Consider the following 24,217-nt stretch of genomic DNA (forward strand, 5'->3'; position numbering starts at 1 on the left):
AACAAACAAGCCACGAGCGACTCTGAGAATAAAACACACTGACAATGTAAACAATATAAAGTTTCTATTAAATATGATACAAACGATCTGTCAGTGATGGTAAATGATGGAATACGTATCCACATATTAGTTAGTTAGTTAGTAGATTTTTAAAAATAATCTTTCAATGTTTGAAAGTTCAAAGTTGAAGATGAAATCCTGGAGTTGAAAAAGTCTCAGTTTTTCACTCTTGTCGTGTAAACAGTTTATTTTTGGACAAATTCTAAACGAGACGTAGAACAAAGTGATTTGGATGAACTATCACTTTGTTCTAAGATCAGATTTGTGTTTTGTGTTTTTTCTGATGGAAGCATTTTCTTGACATGATGCGTCAAAGGACCGTTGGAAATTTGAAAATCCTGTGATAATTTCTGTTTTTACAGTTTCTGGCTGATAAATGGTGTCAATGGCTGTTTTAAAGGACAACATGCTGTCCAAACATGTTGTCTTTGCAATTCTGTGGTAAAATAAATACAAAATACAACTGTTTAAATGTGTCTGCCCTGCCCATAAGCAACAATTAAAAAAATAAGTCCCTCCCAAGTGCTTAAAAAAAATGACATGCCTCCTCTTTTTTAGCACCGTATAGTATATAGTGTTTTGTCTGTCTGTCCCATGTACGCGTAAATCCAACGATAACTTCTGTTTTCAGTTTCCGGCTGTGATGAAAGTTGTGATTTATAATAGCCAAACGCCCATAAGCCAAAAAAAAAAGTCCTCCCCAGTGGTTAAAAATGAACCCTACAACCATTTCATTGTATATTGTATATATTTCAGAATGTCTACTTTACTATTTTATTATTTATTTTATTTTAATGTCTACTTTAATATTTTATTTTATTTTATTTTAATGTCTACTTTAATATTTTATTTTATTTATTTCATTGTCTATTTTAGTATCTTATTTATATCTTCATCTTTATCTCTTGTTTCCATTCATGCTGTATTTCTATTTCTACTTTGCACGGAGCATTGGAACAAAAACAATTTCCCCCCGGGGATTAATAAAGTATTCTGAATCTGAATCTGAATCTGAATTTAACATGCCTCCCCCTTCTTGCACCACCCCTTGTAACGAACAGTCCCTTAGTTCATCTACTCAGCTACCTTTCCTAAGTGTTTATTTCCTACTTCCTCTCTTCTGTATCTCACAGGTTAATATTGTACTTTTTACATTTGTCTGACAGTTTTAGATTCTTTTCAGATCCAGCAGAGAAAGAAACTCCAGATGTTTGTGATGAACTGAAGGATGTTTCTGTGTGTGTTCAGAGACCACCTGAACAAACAGCTGCTTCATCACACCTGAGCAGGTGACCTGTCTGTGCCGAATGTAAAACAGTTTAGGTGAACTTTATTAAGATAAAAAGCTCCTACACACGTTTCTGCTGTTTTTTGTACAACGTAAGCAAATATCTGGTTTAAAAAAGTTTCTCGAGAAAGTTTGCGCTTTTATTTTTGAAGGTCAAACAACGTGTTCTTTCTGAGTTCCGGTATTTTTTCAACAGGTGAAACTTGACGCAACGCCCGCTCGTGTTTCTGCAGCTGCGGTTGTGGTGACGTCAGTACGTTGTGACGCCTCTTCTTCTTCTTCTGCTCATCATCGAACCGACAACCAGCTGCCGAGGAGCCGCCGAGCAACACGTGTTTCAGAATAAAAGCTGCCTGGTAGTAACTTGGTGTCAGCCAGGATCATGATCAGGATCATTGTGAATCTTGCTGACATCAGACCATGTGAGGTGAAAACATTTACACATAAATTAAAGGTACAGTTGAAGTGTTTTATATATTTTCAGAATACTCAGTGTTGTATAGAGTTTAGGTGGCGGGTCAGACTCCCCAGGTGCGTCATGACGTCAGTATTTCTAAATATACAAATATGAGGAAAGCAGTCGTCCGTACGTAAGTTTCATTTATTTATAATTTATATTTAATATATAACAAATATATTTTATATAAACGTAATAAAGAACTGATTTATTTGACACAGAGCAAATCTATTTTCCTCCTCCAACGGTTCGTAACATCACTGTGCTGCTTCTTAACTTCTTAAACTGACGGAGCTTCAAAGTTAGAAATTCTTTCTGCTCGTTAAACCACGACGTGACAAACTGGTGAAAACATGGAGGACGCTTCACACACAGAAGATCTATACAATCAGCACAGTTTCAAGATTAGAGTCACCAATTCAGTATCTGACCAAATGTCTCCCCTTCTGTTCCTGAGATATGACGTTAAAACATGATGATGTCACAGTCAAGCTGACCTTTGACCTTTTGACCTTCATTATTTTATCCTGTTAGACATTTGTGTCAAGTTTGGTCAGAATTAGTGAATGAATGTTTTGTGAGGTTGCAGTGACCTTTGACCACAAAATTCTAATCAGTGTATTCTTCAGTCCATGTGGACGTTTGAGGTGTTCTTGAGATATCACACTCACAAAAATGGGACGGGCAGATGTATGTACACACGCAGGGAGTCGAGGCTGTCACCGGCGCAGAGGAGGGGCATACAAATTAAAGTGATTGTGTTTCGTATATATTTTACCACAAATTAGCAATTTTCTTTTCTTTTAAACTTCTGCTGATTTATTTTTTCTTTAAACCTTTTTGGTGATATTTAAAGAAACCAGGTTTGGAAGGCAGGTTGTTTTTTTTGACATTTTTTGGCAATATTTTCATATATGTAACAATTTTTGTTTGTTTGCTTGTTTAGAAAAATAACTTTTTTGGTCGTTTTAATAATTTGGCAATTTTTGGAATTTTTTTTCTTATTTTACTGTAGATTGGACACAGGCCGACATGTTTTCTATCTAATGACTCGTTTATGGTGGAGGGAGGGTCAAAAGAACAGTCCCTGAGCTGATCTCACACATGTTGTCAAACTTTATGACTCCGTTGAGTTTGTTAAGCAGTTTGATCTCTGTGGTGTTTTAGGGTTTTAGTTTTTGTTCATCAGCGCCCTGAGAGGAGAGATGGCTGCTGCCGAGGAGCCTCTGAGCAGGGCACCACCCATCAGCTGCTGCAGGTGGAGTGATGATCACTTCCTGCTGTAAACTGTGTCAGCAGTGAAATCAGCTGCAGTCGTTCAGTCAGCGTCACGTTTTCCTCCATCTGAGCACCAAACAGGAGGCGTTTCTGTGTGTGTGTGTGTCTATTTCAAGAGTCATCTCTCGGTTTCTTCACGCCACTGCCTCTATTTAGCATCCAGTTTCCATGGCAACAGGCTCCGTCCGTGTTATTGACGGAGCAGCTCTGAGAGCAGCTGAGCTCAATGGTTTTATTACTACTGAACTCTGCAGCATCTTATTGTTGATAGTGTTTTGTTTTCTTTGTGTGTGTGTGTGTGTGTGTGTGTGTGTGTGTGTGTGTGAATCAGATTGATCTGTTCCTGTTTCATCTTGAATGTCACATTTTTGTTTAATCGAGATCAAGATGTGTAAAACTGGGGCGGAAAGAGAATATTTATGTTTGATATTAAAATGAAGAAGGGGGCAGGATTTGATTAGGGACTGGTCTTTATTTATCGGGGGGGGGGGCGCTGAGGTGTGACCCTCTCTGAGTGACTGGAGGAAACTCTGTGACCCTCCCTCCTCCATAAATGAGCTATTAGATTTTTAAATCTTTGATGTTTGAAAGTTAAAAGTTGAAGATGAAATCCTGGAGTTGGAAAAAGTCTCACTTTTCCACTCTTGTCGTGCAGACGGTTTATTTTTGGACAAATTTATAATGAGACATAGAATAAAGTGATTTTGATGAAATGTCACTTTTTAAGATCATATGTGTTTTTGGTGTTTTGGGTTTTTTCCTCCTGATGGAGCGTTTGTTGCACATGATGTGTCGAAGGACCGTCGGAAATGTGAGAATCCAATGATTATTTTTGTCAGTCCAGTGTTTGTTTCCTCCTGCTCTTTTTCCCTTACTTAAGTAAAGGATCTGAAGACGTCCTTCACCACTGCTCATGTCACATGTCCAAAAGTACTTGGACACAGAGCCGTGGTGCCAAATACAGTTGTGACTTATGGCTCCTTCACGTCTTTGGTGTCCAAGGTCGACGCGTTTGAACACAATTACCAACCAACAAGACATTTGCTTCACTGACTCAAATTATTAAGTATCATTTGATTGACAGTTTCTTTCCTGCAGCCATCAGCACACTGCTCTGCCATCCACTGAGCACTTTAAATACTTTTATATTTATGTATTTGTTTATTGCATGTTCGTCCTCACTGAACGTCATGTGTCGTGTTTTTTTGAGTGTCACAACTAACGTGGTCGTATTCCTCCACAGTGACAATAAAGACTTTGTACTTCTACTGAACTTTTATTATTTAACTTTCAGTTTTACAGACCTGCTGTTGCTCAGACGAGTGAACGTCTGCAGAGGTGAAACAAAATCAAAATCAGCTCTCGTACAAACAGAGTGTGTGAACGCAGAACACTCAGCAGCTGTTTATTCAAACTGAACCACCACATTTAAAACTCTGAACACACAAGACAACTAACTGTGGAGGTCTCTTCACCTCAAAGTGTCACATCTACAGTTTGATAATATCTGAGGAGTCCTCTGCAGTGGTCAGATTCCAAACCAGGAAACACTGAGCTGTCCACATATTCTTGGCAGTGAGGTGTGATTTGAAGAGTTTTTAAGGTCTGATGAAAATAATTTAAACGTACAAAATCTTCACTCTGCAGCACACTGAAACTTCAGTCACTTCCTGTGACATTATAATTATTATTTTAGATTATTTCTTTGGTCTTGTTGACCTCTACCTGACAGGACGGTGGCAGCGTGACGGGAAGGACAGAGGGGATGATGGCAGCAAAGGGTCGCAGGTCGGAATCGGACCCACAGCTGCTGCAGCGACACGGACGACTGAGGAAAACTTGAAACATGATGATTCTTTTGTCTCTGATTTCTGAGCGGGTTTATTTCGTCTGGACGAACATCAGAGACGTTGAGACGTCACACTGAACGAGATCAACATGTGTTTCACGTCTTTGTGTTCACGGTCACTGAGCGATGAAGGAGAGACTCTAATTCACCTCCTGCTCGCCTCTCTGGCGCCCTCCTGTGGAGACATCTGTCCTGCTGAATGTCCTTCTTTGTTACAGACCATAATATCCTATCCCGTCACCATGGTTACAGTATCCTGAGTGATGAGTTTGTATTAAAGTCGAGGTCTGTTCGTCCCATCTGAACAAAGCTTCAGTCTGTTGAACGTGAAGTCAGCAGGTCTGAACGTCCTCAGCTCGTCCAACACGTGGACACGTCTAAAAGACCTCTCTTCTGCTCTCTGGCGGATCGGTCAGTCCCTGCAGCTCCCTCAGACCCTGAGGAGGAGGAGGAGGAGGAGGATGAGATGGGAGGAGGAGGCAGAGGAGGAGGAGGAGGAGGAGATGGAGGAGGAATAAATAAATCAGTAAATTATATCAAAAACTATCAAAAAATATTCTTAAAAATATTTTTAAAAATCCAAAACTTGTCAGTAAATTATCTGAAATATATCAGTAAAATATTTTTTTAAAATCTGGAAAATATCTTAAAAACACTGGAAAAAAATATTATTAAAATATCCCAAAATAATAGCAAATTATCTTTTTTTTTAATATAAATTATCTGAAGCATACTTGGATTATTTCAGAAAAATATTTGTAAAAAATAAAAATAATTATCAGAAAAATATCTGAAATATAATATAAATATATATATTATTATTATCATAATATAATATTCCCAAAATATTAGTAAAAATATATTTATAATAAAAATTAGCAAAATATCCAAAATATTATAGAAAACGATTTTTAAAATGTTTACAAATCTGAAAAAAAAAATCTCCAAAATATCAGTAAATTATCTCAAAAATATTAATAAAATAAAAAACAGTGAAAAAACACCAGTAAAAAAAAAAAAAGATCAGTAGATTAATCAGTAATGTGAATGAAAATAAACTGATCATGAGTAACTTTACGGTGTGTCAATAGAGAACTGACCTCGAGCACCATGCGGATGTTGGCTTTAATCTTTGCAGAGTCTTTGGTGAGCTGCTCTGTGAAGCTGCAACAAAATGTTAGCACAGTTAGCATGTCGCACTCAAAACAACAGACACAGTTAGCATCAAGCTAACACACAACATTTTCCTTTTTCACTTGAGCTTAATCCGTAAAAATAATCTCACAAAGCTTTAGCGTACAGTCTGGCTGAGATCTCAAACACGTGAACTAAAGTCAGTGCTGGTTTTTTTTCTTAACTGCTGCAGGAATAAAACCACAGAAGAAGAGCAGTTGATGTGAACTGACGCTGTGAGCTGACTCGTCTTCTTGTCGATGAATCGCAGAGCTTCGTCGTGGGTCATCTCCACGAAGAAACCGTAACCGACCGCCACATAGATCCTGGACGAGTCCTCCCTGACAGAAGAAGAAGAAGAGGAAGTGGAAATGACGGGTTTGAAGAGGATTCTGGGTAATCCTCCAAGGTTCATCTGCATTGTCTAAAACACCAAGACAGCTCTGTTTTGTTTCTAATCTGAGGAAGTGTGGGAGGACAAGATGGAAAACCCCGACAGTGAGAATGTCATGTTCTAAAGCTGATATCAATCAATCAATCAATCAAATACATAAATAACTGGTGAGCAGCACTGAAACAGAAACACTTGATTAAACACAGTCGTATGAATACAACGTAGAAATGAGCAGAAAAGTTCAGACTGTCTTGTTAAATATGATCAAAGTGTAATGAACCTCTGACGTCTTCATATAAACATGAATAAAGTTTGATCGATCAGAGTTATTGATCAGTGTATCAGCAGCTCACACTTCAGCCTGGACGAAGAAGTTACAGCCGAGATCCACGTCTGTCTTCAGCTGCTGAGAGCCAGACTCCTGCAGGAACACACACACACACACACACACACACACACACACACACACACACACACACACACACACTAAGGGAAGTGACATCACTCAGCATGTCACTAACACGTGATCTTCATACTGAACGTGTTTCATGTTCCTCAGTGAGCTCGTTAGAGACGAGCCAGGCCTGCACTTATTTGATCACTGGCGATCTGCGCACAATGCATGCTGGTTAGATTTGTGTCCGACTTCATCCCGACTCGCTCTGACGTCATACAAAAGTGGACAACGGTAATCTCACGGGAGCGAGGTGGTTGCAGTTTTTAGAGCCAGGCTCCACGGAGCGCAAACACCTGGCTCTCATCTGATCTAACAGCTGGTTTTATTTGTCATCAGATCTGACAGGATGTGAGTGTTTCTGTGACTTCCTGTACGGACCAAAGGCTCCTGGAAACTGTCCAACCTCAACGCAGCTTTTTGTCACCGTCTGATCTCGCCCATATTCATCTTGAACAAGCATTTACGTCAAGAGATTTGGGAGAACGAGTCATCACTTGAATTAAAAAGACAATTTTTGTGTCACTGATTTTCTGATAAAGCATATTTTCGTCTCAACACAAACTACTTTGATAAACCCACAGAACAGGGAGGCACAATAACATCTGTACATCATCAGTATCAGCTGATCAGCTTTGAAATGAACTCTCAGAATCGAATAACATGTTTTTTCCTGTTTAGCACAATGACTGAATATCACAGACACTGAACAGTGTTTCATGTCTCCACCTGCTGGTGGGCCGTCACCATCACAGTCTGTGTGTGTAATATGATGTTAATTCATCTATAGAAGAGACTTGATGATGATCACTGACATCAGGTGGGAAAGAAGTGGATATATTGACATCAGTATCAGTTATCAGTCGAATAAGTATCGGCATTTCCACATAAAATCAAATATCGTGCAGCCCTGCTTCAGTGTGTTGGACAGATGTTAATTTTCTAATTTCTGATGATGTCAAAATTATGTGAAATTATTTCTTCATCTACCGAACAAAAACGCTGTTGACATTTATTTTTATGTTAAAAAGATGAACTTAATTTATTTCATCACACGATCTAAACGTCTTGATTTTAATTTCTTAATTCTTATTTTCTGAATACATATATCTGTGTGTGTGCGTGTGTGTGTGCGCACCTGCAGACTCTGTATAGTGTTCTTCAGCTGCAGATACTGAGAGATCTTCTCATACACAGAGTCTCTCTGCTCCAACACCCTCCTGACAAACACACAAACATCAACAGTTAGAATGAAAACAACAATAAACTTTATTAATATAATTCAGTTATATCCTGCTGTGTCACTTCCCTCTGGTTGTGTAAATAATGTTTAATAACTATTCTTACTGTAAATCTCTCCTCAGAACTTCGTTGATGAACGTTTCATACTGCAGAACCTTCTGATCCACGTTAGCATTAGCATTAGCATTAGCATCGGCAGGCGGAGACATCTTCTCTGTTTTTCTCCTTAAATCCAAACTGTGAAGAGGATAAGCTTCTCCGGTAACCGGCTGGGTGTCTGACTGATGTTAACGGCAACGTCTCAGAGTCGTTACCGGTCCACAAACTGTCCGGTTAGCATGCTGCTGAGGACTCACGTAACGTAAACACCGATCGTACCCCGGATGTGCAAAACAAGTACTTCCAGGTTTCAATATGGAGGCGGTGACACATTGCACACAGAACTAGAGTGAATAGAAGAAACAATTCTAAAGAAACAGTGAAGAAGCACCGACATGTTGAGCTAAATATGAGTAATACTACTTTGTAAAATATACTCTGCTCTCTCAGAAATAATCCCGCATGATCGAGCACTGACAGCCGGCTCAGCGTTTTACAGTCTGACAGGTGAGTTTCTTCTACCTGCTCTAGTTCTGCAGTGGGACTCGTCCCTGACGTCACTGTAAACAAATATGGCGGACCACTGGTCGCTCTGTAGTTAGCTGGTTTAACAACTGTAGTTAAAATACTGGGCATGAACAAATGTGTGTGTTTTTTAACAGACGGAACTCTGCGTCTCTTTAGTTCCTGTCGGACACGCGTGGTGGGACACCATCAGTTGTTCAGAGCGGACGATTAGCTCTGCTATCTTAGCTGGTAGGTTACCAAGGCAACGTTAGCTAACAGTAGCTAGCTGTTAGCTCCCCTCAGAGGCTGTCGCTATAGAAATTAATGTTTACTGACAACAGGTTGTTTCTTTACGGTTGTCTCACACCCCGAATCAAAGTACACGGTTATAATATTTAAATCATTTAACATATGGTTGTGTAGCTTTCGTCGTTATTGAGCAAATAAGCGCAACATCGGTGAAATGATAGATTTATTAACGGAGTTCGTGTTTTGCTTCAGTCCCTCTGATTTTCAGCTTTTTCTAGTAAACCGGAAGCAACAAGAAAAACCCTGACTGGTGTTTTTTACCTCAGAAACAATCATTCTGCTAAAGGTTCCTCCTGATGGTCAGAACAAACCCTGAAGGACTGAACACAGCTTAAATTAGGAAGTATTTGATTTAACAAGACCACAGATCAGACACTCAGTGTTGACACAGTTCAGTCAGGACTGGATAAAAAGTCACACCTATAGTCCAGGTTCAACACTCAGACCTGTAGTCCAGGTTCAACACTCAGACCTGTAGTCCAGGTTGATGCAGTGACCGTGAGAACATGGAGCAGTACAGTATTCTGGGTCGGATCGGAGAAGGAGCTCACGGCATCGTCTTCAAGGCCAAACACATCGAGGTAACTCAGCTGGTCAACAACAATAAATTAACAATCATTTTTGTTTATAGCAAATAATAATAATAAAAATGATCCATAACTGCTTTGATCATCTAATTAATCCAGACATTTTTCAAGTAAAATATTTTCTGGTTTCAGCTTAATTTTGTCAGATATATGACACTTTATAAATAAGAGAGACTGTGTAGTCCTCCTCCTGTGTACAGTGCAGCACAGGATGTAGTGGAGTGTCTCAGGTCTTATGTGTCAAACAAAAGAATCAGCATCAGGTACAAACATGAGGACTAATGTAGACTTAACAGACTGTTTAACCTTCATTACATTCCTGTCAGACAGGAGAGACGGTGGCTCTGAAGAAAGTGGCTCTGAGGCGTCTGGAGGACGGCATCCCCAACCAGGCTCTGAGGGAGATCAAGGCCCTGCAGGAGATCGAGGACAATCAACATGTGAGTCTCAGACAACATCTTCTTAGGGTGAGAGGTCAGAGGTCAGCCTCACTCTCCTCCTCCTCTTCTTCCTCAGGTGGTGAAGCTGAAGGATGTCTTCCCTCACGGGACGGGCTTCGTCCTGGTCTTTGACTTCATGCTCTCCGACCTCTCTGAGGTCATCAGGAACTCTCAGCGACCTTTGACCCCGGCTCAGGTCAAAGGTTACATGATGATGCTGCTAAAGGGCGTGGCCTTCCTGCATCACAACAACATCATGCACCGGGTGAGGTCATCACTTCATTTACTTATTCACACAGCAGCTTAATAATAAAGTTACAGAGTAAAAACAATCAGGAAGGTTAAAAACACGTATGAGATATAAAACATGATGACGTCATTACAGTGGAAAACACCACGAGCAGCCAACCTCCAGTTTAGCACTTCACCAACTTATTTTGGCATAAAATAAATTAATCTTGCAGCTCTTCCAAACTTTCCAAATGTTACTGGACCAAATGGATCAAATCCTGATCATGGAACGAGTCACTTCCTGGGAGTGAGGGCACTCACTAAGATTATCTACTGATTTAAAGACATTTCTTTCACAATGTGAAAAAGTCTTTCTTGCGCTGCATCATGCAGCAGACCCCAGAAATATCAGCACCACTGTTTGGCCACTACAAAAATTGGCTTCAAAGCCCGGCGCACTTCCTGAGGTTCTGTTTTAGGCGCTTGAGTTTCTATTTCTGTAGCCCTTCAGAATAAAACCTGTGATGTGCATGCGTGTGTGTGTGTGTGTGTGTGTGTGTGTGTGTGTGTGTGTGTGTGTGTGTGTGTAGGACCTGAAGCCAGCGAACCTCCTCATCAGCTCTTCAGGTCACCTTAAGATCGCAGACTTTGGTTTGGCCAGACTGTTCAGTGAGCAGGGAGAGAGACTGTACAGCCACCAGGTGGCCACCAGGTAACACACACACACACACACACACACACACACACACACACACCTACCTTTGTGTGCAAGTATTATTTTTGGGTTTTAGTTTTGTAGGGTGCTGGTCCAGATATTCTGACAAAACTCTCACACTATAAATTCATCCCACACAAAGGATGTGCACTATGAGTGTAAAACAAGTCACTCATTCAACCTTAAAATCAGAAAAGACCATAAAACTTTATTTATCAAGAAAATAAGAAAATGCTTCGTTAATGTGAACAGACCGGACTGTGTGACAGAGAGACTGTCTTACAGGTTTTTACACAGAACCAAACGACGGCGCCATCATGTGGCTCCAGTGTGTGATGTCAGACAGCATGATGACATCACAGAATCAAAAGAGGCATGACATGTAACACAACAGCGTCAGCCTCTAGTGTGACATATAACAAACGTGTCAACGTATGTTATATGTCACATGTATAAACAGTAACAATGACATCACATGTCAATAACAATCATTTAGAGTCCCTGTTATATGGCAGCTGATCTCATCCTCTGCTCGGAGGGTAAGGAGCTCCTGGACCTCATTGTTTGAGTTAGGCGCTAACTGCTAACAGCTGCAGTTCTTCTTCTTTGAGTTAGCTGCTAACTGCTAGTCTCGCCACCAGACAGTCAGAGATCTCCGCCTTCTGATAGTCTGGGGACACTCCTTTCTAAAGTGTGTTTAACACACCGGAGAAAACGGCCGGCAACAAAGCAACGCCTCTTGCATTTTTGAAAAGGACACGCCCTCCCAGAAATGTGCGCTCCCCCTTTTCTCGTCCGCAAAGAAACAAACACACAGAGAGCTTGAAAATGGATGCCGAGAGATTTAACTCCGTTTTATCAAACGTGTGCTCAGTTCACAAGTTTGTGGAAATGAAGGACTTACAGCGACTTGAGCCATTTTGTACCGCTGCACATGTTTCTAGTGGGACTATGTTTATGAGCACAAGAGTTCAGCGAGCCACCGAAGGACCGCCCTGCGTTGGTTCTGCAACGTAGGGAGTTTTTTTAAACTCTGAAATTGTATCCGCCCATCTAAACACAAAATCAGGGAGAAAGACATCAGTCTTTAGTTAAGCAAAGCGTCTAAAGACTGAATTGTGAGTCTAGCTAACTGCTAACAGCAGCTGTTCTTTTTCTTTGAGTAAGCTGCTAACTGCTAACTGCTGCTTTTTAAAACTCCTGCAGTGTGTCGTACACATAACACATAATCCAAACATCACAGCCATAGCGCCCATGATCCCGTCCTGTCAGCTGTCCTTTATACAGACATTTTGTCCCCCTGTTCCATGATTGTTCTTTACATACAAACAGCGAGGCAGCGTAGTGGCGTGATATTCCCGCCTTGAACAGGAAGTGTTAAAGGAGCCTGTGTCAGAGGGAGAGACGAGTCTGCAAAAAATGACATTATTATTCTCACATTGTAAACCTCATACAAATAATGAACTTCATTATGATCGTGTGTGTGTGTGTTTTCAGGTGGTACAGAGCTCCTGAGCTGCTGTACGGGGCCAGAAAGTACGATGAGGGAGTCGACCTGTGGTGAGAAAACTGCTCAGATTAATAGTGAAGATTAGTCATTATTAGTTTTGATCAATTTTGTTTTTATTCTATTCATCATGACGACGCTGTAACGTCTGCTGATGGAAAAACATTTTTAGCTACAAGGTTCATTCATTCATTTCTGTAATCGCTTATCCTTTTGAGGGTCATGTGGGGCGGAGCCTATCCCAGCTGACACTGGGTGAGAGGCAGGGTTCACCCTGGACAGGTCACCAGACTATCACAGGGCTGACACATAGAGACAGACAACCATTCACACTCACATTCACACCTACGGACAATTTAGAGTTATCAATTAACCTGCATGTCTTTGGACTGTGGGAGGAAGCTGGAGCACCTGGAGGAAACCCACGCTGACACAGGGAGAACATGTCGGAGCACCTGGAGGAAACCCACACTGACACAGGGAGAACATGTCAGAGCACCTGGAGGAAACCCACGCTGACACAGGGAGAACATGTCGGAGCACCTGGAGGAAACCCACGCTGACACGGGGAGAACATGTCAGAGCACCTGGAGGAAACCCACGCTGACACAGGGAGAACATGTCAGAGCACCTGGAGGAAACCCACGCTGACACGGGGAGAACATGTCAGAGCACCTGGAGGAAACCCACGCTGACACAGGGAGAACATGTCAGAGCACCTGGAGGAAACCCACGCTGACACAGGGAGAACATGTCAGAGCACCTGGAGGAAACCCACGCTGACACAGGGAGAACATGTCAGAGCACCTGGAGGAAACCCACGCTGACACAGGGAGAACATGTCAGAGCACCTGGAGGAAACCCACGCTGACACGGGGAGAACATGTCAGAGCACCTGGAGGAAACAAGCTTCATTTACATGTCATTTTACAACAAAGCACAATGAAATATAGTCGGTCGCTCTCACGCCACACACACACACACACACACACACACACACACACATACATACACATACACACACACACACAGGACATATGAAAAATAAAACATTATATACAGTTACTTAAATAACTCCAACACATTGACAGTGACCAAATAATGCAGTGCAGTGTTCAGAGCTGAGCAGCAGGGGGCGCTGATGACATGTTATCACTGAGTCTACGCTGATATGTTTCTCTTCCTGTAGCTCTTTAGAATAAAAGCCCTGATCTGTGTGTGTGTGTGTGTGTGTGTGTGTGTGTTTCAGGGCGGTGGGCTGTATTTTCGGGGAGCTGTTGAACTCGTCTCCTCTGTTTCCTGGAGAAAACGACATTGAACAGCTCTGCTGCGTCCTCAGAGTGCTGGGAACTCCAACACAGGATAGCTGGCCTGTACGACACACACACACACAGACACACACACACACATACACACACACACGTGTCATTCATAAATCCATACGTGTGTCTTAACTGACATTAATATTTCAACATAAAGCAGCAAAATCTGACTTTTCTAAGATTTTAACTGGAGTTAGACACATCTACCAATATCAGCTGATCACTGATCAATGAGATGATTATAAATAAGAAATTGTTCTTAATGACTTGCCTGGTTAAATAAAGGTAAAAAAAAAAAGATGAGATCATCATTTATTGATCTTCAGAGGAGGAACTCAAGTGTTTCAGCAGCACAAAGTCAGAATCAGAATCAGCCGGGCAGGTTTTCACATAGAAGAATTTCTCCTAATTACTTATGAACATAGTAAGAGAAAATAAAAGATTAAAGCAAATACAGTCAGAAACAAAATCAAATAATAAGAACAGATTAAAATATAAAATAACAAAAGATTAAAAGAACATAAAATAGTTTAGAAAATTATAAAAACAGAAACTATAGTGGAGCCATTAGTCAGAGCAGCAACACGCAGAGGTTAAAACAATATTGGTGTCTCCAAAATGAAAACAGAAGTCAGGCTCAGTTCTGTTCTCTGATTGGCTGCTGACATCGTCCACTGTTAAAAGGATGCAGAACCTCTGATGTTACAAACATTATGTATAGATGTAATATAAGTAGCTCTCTGATGACATCAGTGTGATGACATCATTGTGTTGATGCTCTCCGTCTCTCCAGGAGATCGTTGAGCTGCCAGATTACAATAAAATCACCTTTAAGGAGAATCCAGCCATCCCATTGGAGGAGATCGTCCCTGACACGTCTCCTCAGGCTGTCGACCTGCTCTACAAGTTCCTGGTTTATCCGTCCAAACAGCGCTGCTCCGCCAGGCAGGTAGGAAACAGGAAGTGGACTCTGAAGGTGGAGTTCCTCAGGGTTCGACCTGAGGTCCTCTCTTCTTTACTGTTTCAGTGCTTTGATCACCAGTAAAGTCCAGAGATATAAAATTTATATAAGCTGAACTGTTTCTGGACCCGACTGATCTCTGCTGCTGCTGCAGGCGGTCTGTTATTATGTTTAATTGATTGGTTGGTTGATTGAATTAATAATTGATTGATTGATTGAATTAATAATTGATTGATTGAGTGATTGACTGACTGATTGATTGGCGACCCTCTCCTCCTCTCTGCAGGCTCTCCTCCATCCGTACTTCTTCTCCTCTCCTCTTCCTGCTCACCACTCAGAGCTGCCCATTCCTCAGAGGGGGGGCCGACCCCCCCGTCAGCGGCTGCAGGCTCCGCCCACTGACTTCTCAGTGGACCTGCCCCTGCAGAACAGTGTGGTAGACCCTGCGCTGCTGCAGAGACACGCGTCCTGCCTCTGAACAGACGACTGACTGACCAATCAGCTTCCTATGTCAGTGTTGATGTTTACAAACGTTTTTATATTTATTTTTATTTATTTTTTTGTTTTGTCTTGTTGACGTGTTTTTCTTCAGTCTCACCTGCTGATGCTCTCCGACAGGAAGAGAACCTTCACGTTTCCTCTTTACTCAGATCTACATCAACATATTACTGCAGTGAAACAACACAATATGAATAATAAAATCACATGTTTATTAAATATGGCGTGTTCGAGGCTTCTGTTGACTTTACTGAAGAGATGATTATTATGGGATTTGAGTCTGAGGAGGTTCAGAAACACAGATCACATTAAACAACAATTAATCAGAAGTGCTGAACAAGTAAGTTTTCACGCTTTATCTCCGAGCCACAGTCACCTCCAGTCTGATGTTAGTGCAGAGCTGTCAGAGCGTTACATCTGTCCCATGGACGATACTTTTGACCAATACACACTTACAGTACGGCATCTAGAAGATCAGCTCTGCACTCAGGATTTCTGGTATGTCGGTTATGATACAGTGCTGGTTATGGTTGCTTAGCAACCCCAGACGCAACCTGCCACCGCACCCTTGAAAGTAGGTACAAGAGGAGCACCCAGTGCCCAACCTCATGTTTTCCAGGCGGTTGAAGCATGTGTTAAAAGGATGTGTGTGTGTGTGTGTGTGTGTGTGTGTGTGTGTGTGTGTGTGTGTGTGTGTGTGCGTGCAAGCTGCTCAAATAAATTGCCTTTCATGAGGGAATAATGAATAATAATTCAATCTAAATGAAAGCATCTACCTGGATTATTTTAATATTGCCTGTACCTTTAATACAGGCTGAGTTAGGCTGCTTAATGTTTCCAACTGTCCAGCATCCAGTACAGACAGCTGGAGGCTGGTTTTGTTTCATAATAATCATGATGTGGAAAAATAATTTGTTTGAATTTCTGTCATTAAAAAATATTTCGTAGCGTTCATAGCGTTCTAGAGCAGCTGCTGACTGCGTTCTAGCGCAGCTGCTGACTGCTGCTAGGCACCGTCACCTTCAGTGTGCTCAGGCAGGACCAAACATTCATGCAGATACGGGGGGGTGGTCAGTCAATATGCATGTTTCCTTTTGGGTCAATGGGGATATTAAACTTTTACTGCCAAACACAAGTAAAAACAAAGAGATAATTAATTTTACTATATTTGAAAAAAATATTCTTAATGATGATGGTTTAATAATTTTATATAAATTTTTACCAATTTGGAATTGTCCTAACTTTTCTCCCCTATACAGGCGCCACTGTGTGTATCCCACTGGTTAGCTGATCGCTGCCGCTCTGCACTGTGCTCATATGGCGGTTTCTGCTGATATCAGGATGGCGTCGTTGTGGCAGTGTAGTGTCCACTCTCCAGCTCCATGCTGGTTAACACCGTTAGCTCCGTCAGCACTGTTTAATGAGTTAGCACTGTTAGCTGTTAGCCACAGGCTCAGACGCCTCCATGTTGAGAGCTGTGTGCAGACACCTGGTGGATCTACAGACTTCATTAATACTTCACTGTTGAGGAGTTTAACCTTTAACAAAGCAAACAAATCATATAAAATGTTTTACGTGTCAGTGTTTAAGTACAAATAATTATAACTGTTAAATAAATGTAACACAGTAGAAAGTACCATACCTGCCCCTGAGATGTAAAGGAGAAGTATAAAGTGGCACAAAATGGAAATACTCAAGTACAGTACCTCATAATGAAGTATGAGTGTACTTAGTTACTTTCCTCCTCTCTCTGCTTCACACATCAGGTTTGTGAGCATCAATAAAATAAATAAAAACCTCTCTTAATCAAATACTGAACTGAAAAAAGAAAAAATTCAGTTCATGTAGTTCCCTCCCACACTTCCTGTTTCTCCTCCGTCAGCTCACAGCATCAGTCAGACGAGGAGTAAACTGTCTTCAGCTTCATTTATTATCAGCCTGTCTCTTTATTCTGAGCTCCTGCAGACCTGAGGAGACGAACACAGGTGGGTTGCTTTAATATTTATATAAATTAGTCTTAAAGGACAGAGGAGATTTATGGATTCATCATTTAGTTTTATTTCATCTCTCTATTTTACCTTGTTTTATCTTTTTATTTGATCATTTTTGTTCTATCTTTTGTCTCTGTTTCATATTTTTATCTTTTTGTTTTATCTTTATCTCCTTTTATCCTTTTTATCTTTCTCATCTTTTTGTTTTTATCTGTTGATTATTTTTATTTAATCTTTTTCTCTTTGTTCTCTTTTTATTTTTATTTCTTTATTTTATTTTTATTTTTTGTTTTATGTTTTATCTTTTTGTTTTGTCTTCTTCTTCTTTTATCCTCTTTCTTTAACTAATAACTCTAATTAATACATCTTTCTGGTGATGCAGTAGAGTTCCTGTGATGTGATCAGAAGGAGTTCTCACTCTGTCTCACATTTTTCTTTCCGTTCTTTGTCTTTCCGTTTCCTCTCTGACACGCAGAGATGACGTCGGATTATTTGCAGCTCTCTGATTGGTCCTCTGCTGTCATAACGATGCCATACAAAACATTGATGTTCGACACAAAGGTCAGAAACACTTTACATTTTCACATCCTGAGCCTCTGTCACAGGCCGACCCATTTTCACTCATGTTGTAGTTATTACAAATGAACCCAATAATCACTTCATAGAGACCTGATTTTCTTAAAGACAGAACAGTCAAGACCTGCGCTGTAAGAAAAGTCTTACTTGATTTAATGATTTATAGTTTTACAACTCTTTGAATTTATTAATCAGTTCATTCTGTCTGTTTTCATGTGAAGCACTGAGAGCTTATAATGTCCATATTGTAAATCACTTTGTGTGGCATTTCTTACATGAAAGGTGCTGTATAAATAAAGTTTATTATTATTATTATTATTATCATGTTTTGTTTGTTTTGGGTTTTTTTTTCAGTTTTAGTCTTTTCACATGTAGTTCATTTTGTGCCTTTAAATAAAGACACTTGTCTAACGTAATGTCCAGGATGAAACACTGCTCTTGTTCTGATGTGTGACGATAGTTTGGAGACTTTAGAGCTTCTAACTCGAGAATAACGAGCACTTTGTTTTATCGGTGTACAGGATGAACTTCAGAAAGAGCAGGAGTCAATGAGGGCCTGAGTCTGAGTACAAGCAGAGCAATAAATAACTGTGTCATCGACGTTCAGATGAACACATGAATCATGCACATTAAGGCAAAGGCTGTTTAAGAAAAACCAAAACAACAGAGGCCCTGATACTGAACCCTGAGGCGCTCCAAAGGCAGCCATAACTGTTAAAACTCTAACACACCTCAGAGTCGATTATTCTGCTCTCCTTCTTCTTCTTCTGTTTTTAATGAATACAATTAACGTTCTCTTCCTCACAGGTTGGCTCCGCCCCTTCACACACCTACCTCCAATCACCAAACACATCCCATGAGCCAGAGCTTTACCACGTCATCAATTCCTCCCTCTGGTTGGACGACTCCAGCTGTCAATCACTCAGTTCTGCTTATGTCCCGCCTCTTCCTTCCTCCTCCTTATATGGTAATCCATCTGTAACCCCGCCCCCCACCTGCCTCCTCTCAACACCTGGATGGAACGGTTACTACAGCAACCTTTACCCCTCCCCCTCCTCCTCCTCTAGTGATTGGCCGTTACCTGGCAGTCTGTCATGGAGGCAGTGCAGTGCCCCAGGTGAGACATCTACCTGTGTGTGTGTGTGTGTGTGTGTGTCCATCCATCTGTCTGGCTGTGTTGCAGGATGACTGATGTTTGTGTGTGTTTGTTTAGAGCAGCGTGAGTGTGTGAGCTGTGGAACAAGAAGCGCTGCCCTGTGGAGGAGAGACGCTGCAGGTCATCACCTGTGTGACACCTGCTGCCTCCAACAGGAAACCAGCAACAGACCGCTGCTGCGACCCAAGAGAAGAGCTGTGAGAGACACGCGCGCACACACACACACACACACACACACACACACACACACACGCACACACACACACACAGTCTTCCAGTCTTTGTGCTAAGCTAGGCTAACCACATCCTGTCACATCTCTGAGATTCTCTGTATAAAAATATAATAAATATATATATCCTGTTTTCAGGTTGTGACTCAGAGGAAAGGAACTCAGTGTGTCAACTGTGCAACTGGAACGACGACGCTGTGGAGACGAAACTCTGCAGGAGAACCCGTCTGCAACGCCTGTGGCCTCTACTACAAACTACACCAGGTACTACAACTGTACCACAAACTACACCAGGTACTACAAACTACACCACAACTGTACTACAAACTACACCAGGTACTACAACTGTACTACAAACTACACCACAACTGTACTACAAACTACAGCAGGTACTACAAACTACACCACAACTGTACTACAAACTACAGCAGGTACTACAAACTACACCACAACTGTACTACAAACTACACCAGGTACTACAACTGTACCACAAACTACACCAGGTACTACAAACTACACCACAACTGTACTACAAACTACAGCAGGTACTACAAACTACACCACAACTGTACTACAAACTACACCAGGTACTACAACTGTACCACAAACTACACCAGGTACTACAAACTACACCACAACTGTACTACAAACTACACCACAACTGTACTACAAACTACAGCAGGTACTACAACTGTACTACAAAGTACAACAGATACTACCACAGTACTTGAGATGTGTACTCTGTGTGTTTCAGGTCAACCGGCCGCTGGCGATGAAGAAAGATGGAATCCAAACCAGAAACCGTAAAGTGACCAATAAGAACAAGAGGAGCAGGAAATCTGACCAATCAGAGATTAAGCTGTCCCGACTGACCCCGCCCACTGAGGAGGCCATGGCTGTATTTGACACCACTTACTGTACGACCAGCACGTACTGATGTGGCCAACACATAGGCTGGTACGTGATGTGCGCTACGCAAACAAAACTAAATCTGCAGTACAACAGAAACACCTGGATGTTGTAATGATTTAGAAGAGATCTCCAGTCTGCCTCACCTACTGGGTCCCGGGAACTGCCCACTGGTTCGACATCCCATTGTTCCGACCATATTAAACTCATTGTTCCGAAGTCCCGTTGTCCCGAAATCATCATGATGCCCTGTGGTTAAGGTCTGGTTAGGTTTAGGCACAAAAACCACTTGGTTAGAGTCAGGAAAAGATCATGGTGTGGGTTAAAATGAAAAAGAAAGTGACAAACATATAAGCCATGAGCCTGCTCTGCCTCAAGCCGGGCGCAGCGCACCATACGCCCGCCGCGAGCCATTCAGCACCGTGGACAGTCGGACTAATGGGATGTTGAACCAATGGGCTGTCAAACCAATGACATGGACCCCTGGGTCCCACAATGCACTGGGAGGGTCATTGTTGAAATGTTGGACAGCAACATCACTGCGTCAGAGGAGGAGGAATATAAATGTTCTAACATTGTCATGTAATGTGTTAGACGACCAGGCTACTTTCATCCTTTTACACATAAAGCCACTGTGTTTAAGTTAGCCTGCTAAGCTAACGTTTGAAAACATACACTTTAACCTTGACAAGCTGTTGGTGAGAAAACACCAAGAAACACACCTTACATCTACTGTGAGTTTATATGTGTTATGATGGACAGAGCAGATACGTGCTGGTGAACAGACGGCAACTCTTTATACTTTACAAAACCAGAAGCCAGTAGAGTGGAGCAGCTACCTGCCAAATAAATCAGTTTAACTGTTTCATACAGCAGATTACTGATGAACACAGTATGTGCTGCAGTGTGTTGAATACAGCCCATGTTTCACACAGGCGCCCTGTGACCTCCTCCTCGTCCTCGTCCTCGTCTTCCTCCTCCTCCTCCTCCTCCTCCCTGTTTTACTGTAGATTTCGATTATTTCTGTATTTGTTCAACTTCTGTAATAAACACATTGAAGCTTCCTGTGAACTGATTCTTTCTTTAAAATAAATGTTTGTAATCAGCTGCCATCACTTTGCTCTTTAATTCACTTCTTCACGTTTACAGTTTATATGATTTAATATACATTTAAATAACAACACAGTTAATATCTGTTAATGTGAACACACTGAGCAGTGAGCATCTGGGCGACTGTGACTGACATGTTGACAGACGGCTGGGAAATAAATTCAAATCATATTTAGACAAGTGTTACTATCTGTAATGTTCCTATATTTCATTTGGACCGTTGGCTCCGTGATACCAAGTACCTACTGTTTGTAGCTAACGCTACGGAGCTACCAACAGCAGATCCTTGAAGCTAACTCACAGCTAGCTGGCTAACATTAGCTCAGGGTTCATTTAGCTCCTTAGTTGGCCCTACATCACTCTTGGTTGGCAGAGAGCACTTTGTACTGTTAGCCTACATCATTTATTTTGAGCTAATAGAGCTCGTAAGTCACGCCCCTTCCAGTAGACCCCCATCGGACCTCTAGGCTCGGAAAATATGAATGGGAGTCAATGGAGAGAAAATTATTATTTTCTGGTCCCAGTCATTAAATGCCTTGGATTACACAAATGTGTTGTGTGGGTCTAAATAATATTTTTTCATGTGAAGAGTTTGACAGTTTATTGTATGATTCTTCAGTTAAAGGCTGTGGAAACAACATAATGAGAAATACTACATGTTGCCTATGTGACGTCACGTCATCACACTTTCCCTCCACTTCTCAACTCACGGTGCAGCTGCTGCGTCTTCTGCCACGATCTACGGAGCCATCAGATCAAGATGCCGTTGTGTTTCGTGGCTGAAACTTTCCACGTCCAGACTTGTAGTGGTTTTCGCCACGTTTAAGGCTTTTGTCCTCTCCTTTAGGGTGACCATATTTTGATTTCCAAAAAAGAGGACACTCGGCCGGCCACGACATAGCCTACTTAAATGATACTCGCAGTTTACTCAAAGATGCCTTATAATTTTAATATAGGCTATTTAAAATTTATATGTATGGATAGAAAATTCAGTTATATTACAAAATATGTCTCTCAAAGACAGAAATTCAGATAGGTCCCTATAGATAGGGGACACATACACACATTAGAGTGTGGCAATCCGAGCCCGACGGTACCCGACGGGTCGGCCGGGTTTGGTCAGAAATGTAGCTATAAATTGTATTCGGGCTCGGGTCGGATTCGGTCAGCTTTCAGTGAAAATGTAGTATAAAAATAAATAAAATCCTATTGTCTGTCCTGTTTATTGCTTGGGCACTGTTATTTACGTGACAACACCTGAACATAACACACACAGACACACATTGGCTGTTGGTTTCTACCTCTCCCCTCGCTGGAAGTCTCGGACCTCCAGCCGCCCGCCTCCGCCTTGATTAAACACTGAAAATAAAATAAAAGAGGGAGACAGGTTTTTCCTATTTTATCTTATTTTGATATATTTCTCCCTCTCCTCTCGCTGGAAGCATCGGACCTCCCGCCTCCCGCTCCCGTCTCAAACACGGAGGTCTCCCTCTCCGCTGAGCACGCCCGGCCTGTTAAATAGCCTGTAACCATAAAAACTGTGTGACACAAACTCAGTGCTTTGGTCATTAAATAATGTCGGGCTCGGTTCGGGTTCGGACAGAAATATGCGGCCCGTGCCGCACTCTAACACACACACACACACACACACACGGAAAACCGGACATTATCATCAGTTTATAAAAACCCCCCAGCCGCCCCGGACGGGACGTGAAAAGTGGACATGTCCGGGCAAAAGAGGACATTTGGTCAGCCTATCTCCTTGGAAGAAGGCGGTGAAGTGTACCAGAGACACAGCCATGTTCCGAGTGCGAGTGGTGACGTATATCACACGCGTCGAGAGCAGCGAAGAGCTGTAGTCCACAAAGCCCGCTCACACAAAACCTAACAGTATCAAACTTCTTCCCGCTAAACTGTATCCTTCTGTACACGAAAAAATATATTAAAAATTCACAAACAACATATGTGAAATTCATGGCACAATTCAAACGGGACCAGAAAATAATTTTCATCTAGCCATTGAAATACATTATGGGAAATCGATTTTTAAGGTCCCATGTACCAGAAATGGAAACACGCAGCTTACGAGCTCTATACACACGTTAGCATCATGGGTCATGTTAGCTGGTGAAGTCATTTTGAAAGCTAGTTCACTGACATGAATGAATTATTTTGAGCAAAACAAAAAATAAAAACAAAACATCAACAGACACTCTCTAAAAGGAGAAGGAAGAAGTGAACACTGAGGTAATGCTCCCGCTGGGAGTGTGCCTACGTTCCCACATTTCCTTTTTCATAAATTTGTATCAGATTTTATCCCCCTTTCTCCCAGTTTGGTAGCCAATTACACCAAACCTATTACCCCCCTAACCCTAACCCTTGTGGGAGGACAGGGCTTAAATTGAAGGGAAATGTAGGAACACAAGACCTAATTTTGAAAATGTCCTAGAAATGTGGGAACATAGGGCTGACCCCCTCCCGCTCCTCACTGTTCATGTCTCATTTAAAAAGCAAAATTCTCAACAACTATCCCAAACTCATTTACAACCATTAATACAGATAAATAAAGTCTTAGATATTAAATATACAAACCCATCAGCATCACTCCTCTTCATCTGCAGACCTCCTGAATGTACTGTGTGTCTTTTTAGAGCCTCTTTAGTTGTGTTTCACTTTAACTTCTCATCTAACCTGCTCAGATTAAAGGCTGACACATAGAGACAGACAACCATTCACACTCACATTCACACCTACGGACAATTTAGAGTCACCAGTTAACCTGCATGTCTTTGGACTGTGGGAGCTTTCATGATGAACAAAATCACAGCCTCAGTGTGTCGGGTCACTGGAGACCCTCTACTCCTGATTTTGTGC

General features: G+C 41.6%; 3 protein-coding genes across 3 annotated transcripts; 2 read left to right on the plus strand and 1 right to left on the minus strand.

The window, feature by feature from the left end:
* Nucleotides 1-4,346: 4,346 nt before the first annotated feature.
* uxt (ubiquitously-expressed, prefoldin-like chaperone) lies at nucleotides 4,347-8,577 on the minus strand. Its single transcript, XM_033627916.2, has 6 exons — nucleotides 8,301-8,577; nucleotides 8,092-8,173; nucleotides 6,853-6,920; nucleotides 6,339-6,446; nucleotides 6,033-6,096; nucleotides 4,347-5,369 (listed from the first exon to the last, which is right to left on the minus strand). Exons 1-6 carry the CDS (start codon nucleotides 8,402-8,404, stop codon nucleotides 5,310-5,312), a joined length of 486 nt encoding a protein of 161 aa, XP_033483807.1. The 5' UTR covers nucleotides 8,405-8,577; the 3' UTR covers nucleotides 4,347-5,309.
* Nucleotides 8,578-8,708: 131 nt separating this feature from the next.
* Nucleotides 8,709-15,590, plus strand: cdk20 (cyclin dependent kinase 20). Its single transcript, XM_078169698.1, has 8 exons — nucleotides 8,709-9,691; nucleotides 10,024-10,137; nucleotides 10,214-10,402; nucleotides 10,959-11,080; nucleotides 12,581-12,643; nucleotides 13,840-13,963; nucleotides 14,706-14,861; nucleotides 15,160-15,590. The coding sequence occupies exons 1-8, from the start codon at nucleotides 9,617-9,619 to the stop codon at nucleotides 15,349-15,351; spliced, it is 1,035 nt and encodes a 344-aa protein (XP_078025824.1). The 5' UTR covers nucleotides 8,709-9,616; the 3' UTR covers nucleotides 15,352-15,590.
* A 1,565-nt stretch (nucleotides 15,591-17,155) lies between these two features.
* Nucleotides 17,156-22,309, plus strand: LOC144464103 (erythroid transcription factor-like). The gene is made up of 6 exons (XM_078169699.1): nucleotides 17,156-17,356; nucleotides 17,838-17,923; nucleotides 18,746-19,055; nucleotides 19,152-19,291; nucleotides 19,463-19,588; nucleotides 20,079-22,309. The coding sequence occupies exons 2-6, from the start codon at nucleotides 17,840-17,842 to the stop codon at nucleotides 20,259-20,261; spliced, it is 843 nt and encodes a 280-aa protein (XP_078025825.1). The 5' UTR covers nucleotides 17,156-17,356; nucleotides 17,838-17,839; the 3' UTR covers nucleotides 20,262-22,309.
* The last annotated feature ends 1,908 nt before the right edge of the window (nucleotides 22,310-24,217 follow it).

This window comes from Epinephelus lanceolatus, chromosome 8, assembly GCF_041903045.1.
Source record: "Epinephelus lanceolatus isolate andai-2023 chromosome 8, ASM4190304v1, whole genome shotgun sequence".
Lineage (NCBI taxonomy): Eukaryota > Metazoa > Chordata > Actinopteri > Perciformes > Serranidae > Epinephelus > Epinephelus lanceolatus.

Excerpts from the sequence above, each read along its gene's own strand:
- cdk20 (XM_078169698.1), top strand. The coding sequence starts at position 9,617 with ATGGAGCAGTACAGTATTCTGGGTCGGATCGGAGAAGGAGCTCACGGC. Across the intron at positions 12,644-13,839 it reads GATGAGGGAGTCGACCTGTG|GGCGGTGGGCTGTATTTTCG; the intron begins GTGAGAAAACTG and ends TGTGTGTTTCAG. Across the intron at positions 14,862-15,159 it reads AGCGCTGCTCCGCCAGGCAG|GCTCTCCTCCATCCGTACTT; the intron begins GTAGGAAACAGG and ends TCCTCTCTGCAG.
- LOC144464103 (XM_078169699.1), top strand. The coding sequence starts at position 17,840 with ATGACGTCGGATTATTTGCAGCTCTCTGATTGGTCCTCTGCTGTCATA. Across the intron at positions 19,056-19,151 it reads GAGGCAGTGCAGTGCCCCAG|AGCAGCGTGAGTGTGTGAGC; the intron begins GTGAGACATCTA and ends GTGTTTGTTTAG. Across the intron at positions 19,292-19,462 it reads TGCGACCCAAGAGAAGAGCT|GTTGTGACTCAGAGGAAAGG; the intron begins GTGAGAGACACG and ends TCCTGTTTTCAG.
- uxt (XM_033627916.2), bottom strand. The coding sequence starts at position 8,404 with ATGTCTCCGCCTGCCGATGCTAATGCTAATGCTAATGCTAACGTGGAT. Across the intron at positions 8,174-8,300 it reads GTTCTGAGGAGAGATTTACA|GAGGGTGTTGGAGCAGAGAG; the intron begins GTAAGAATAGTT and ends TGTGTTTGTCAG. Across the intron at positions 6,921-8,091 it reads ACACTATACAGAGTCTGCAG|GAGTCTGGCTCTCAGCAGCT; the intron begins GTGCGCACACAC and ends GTGTTCCTGCAG.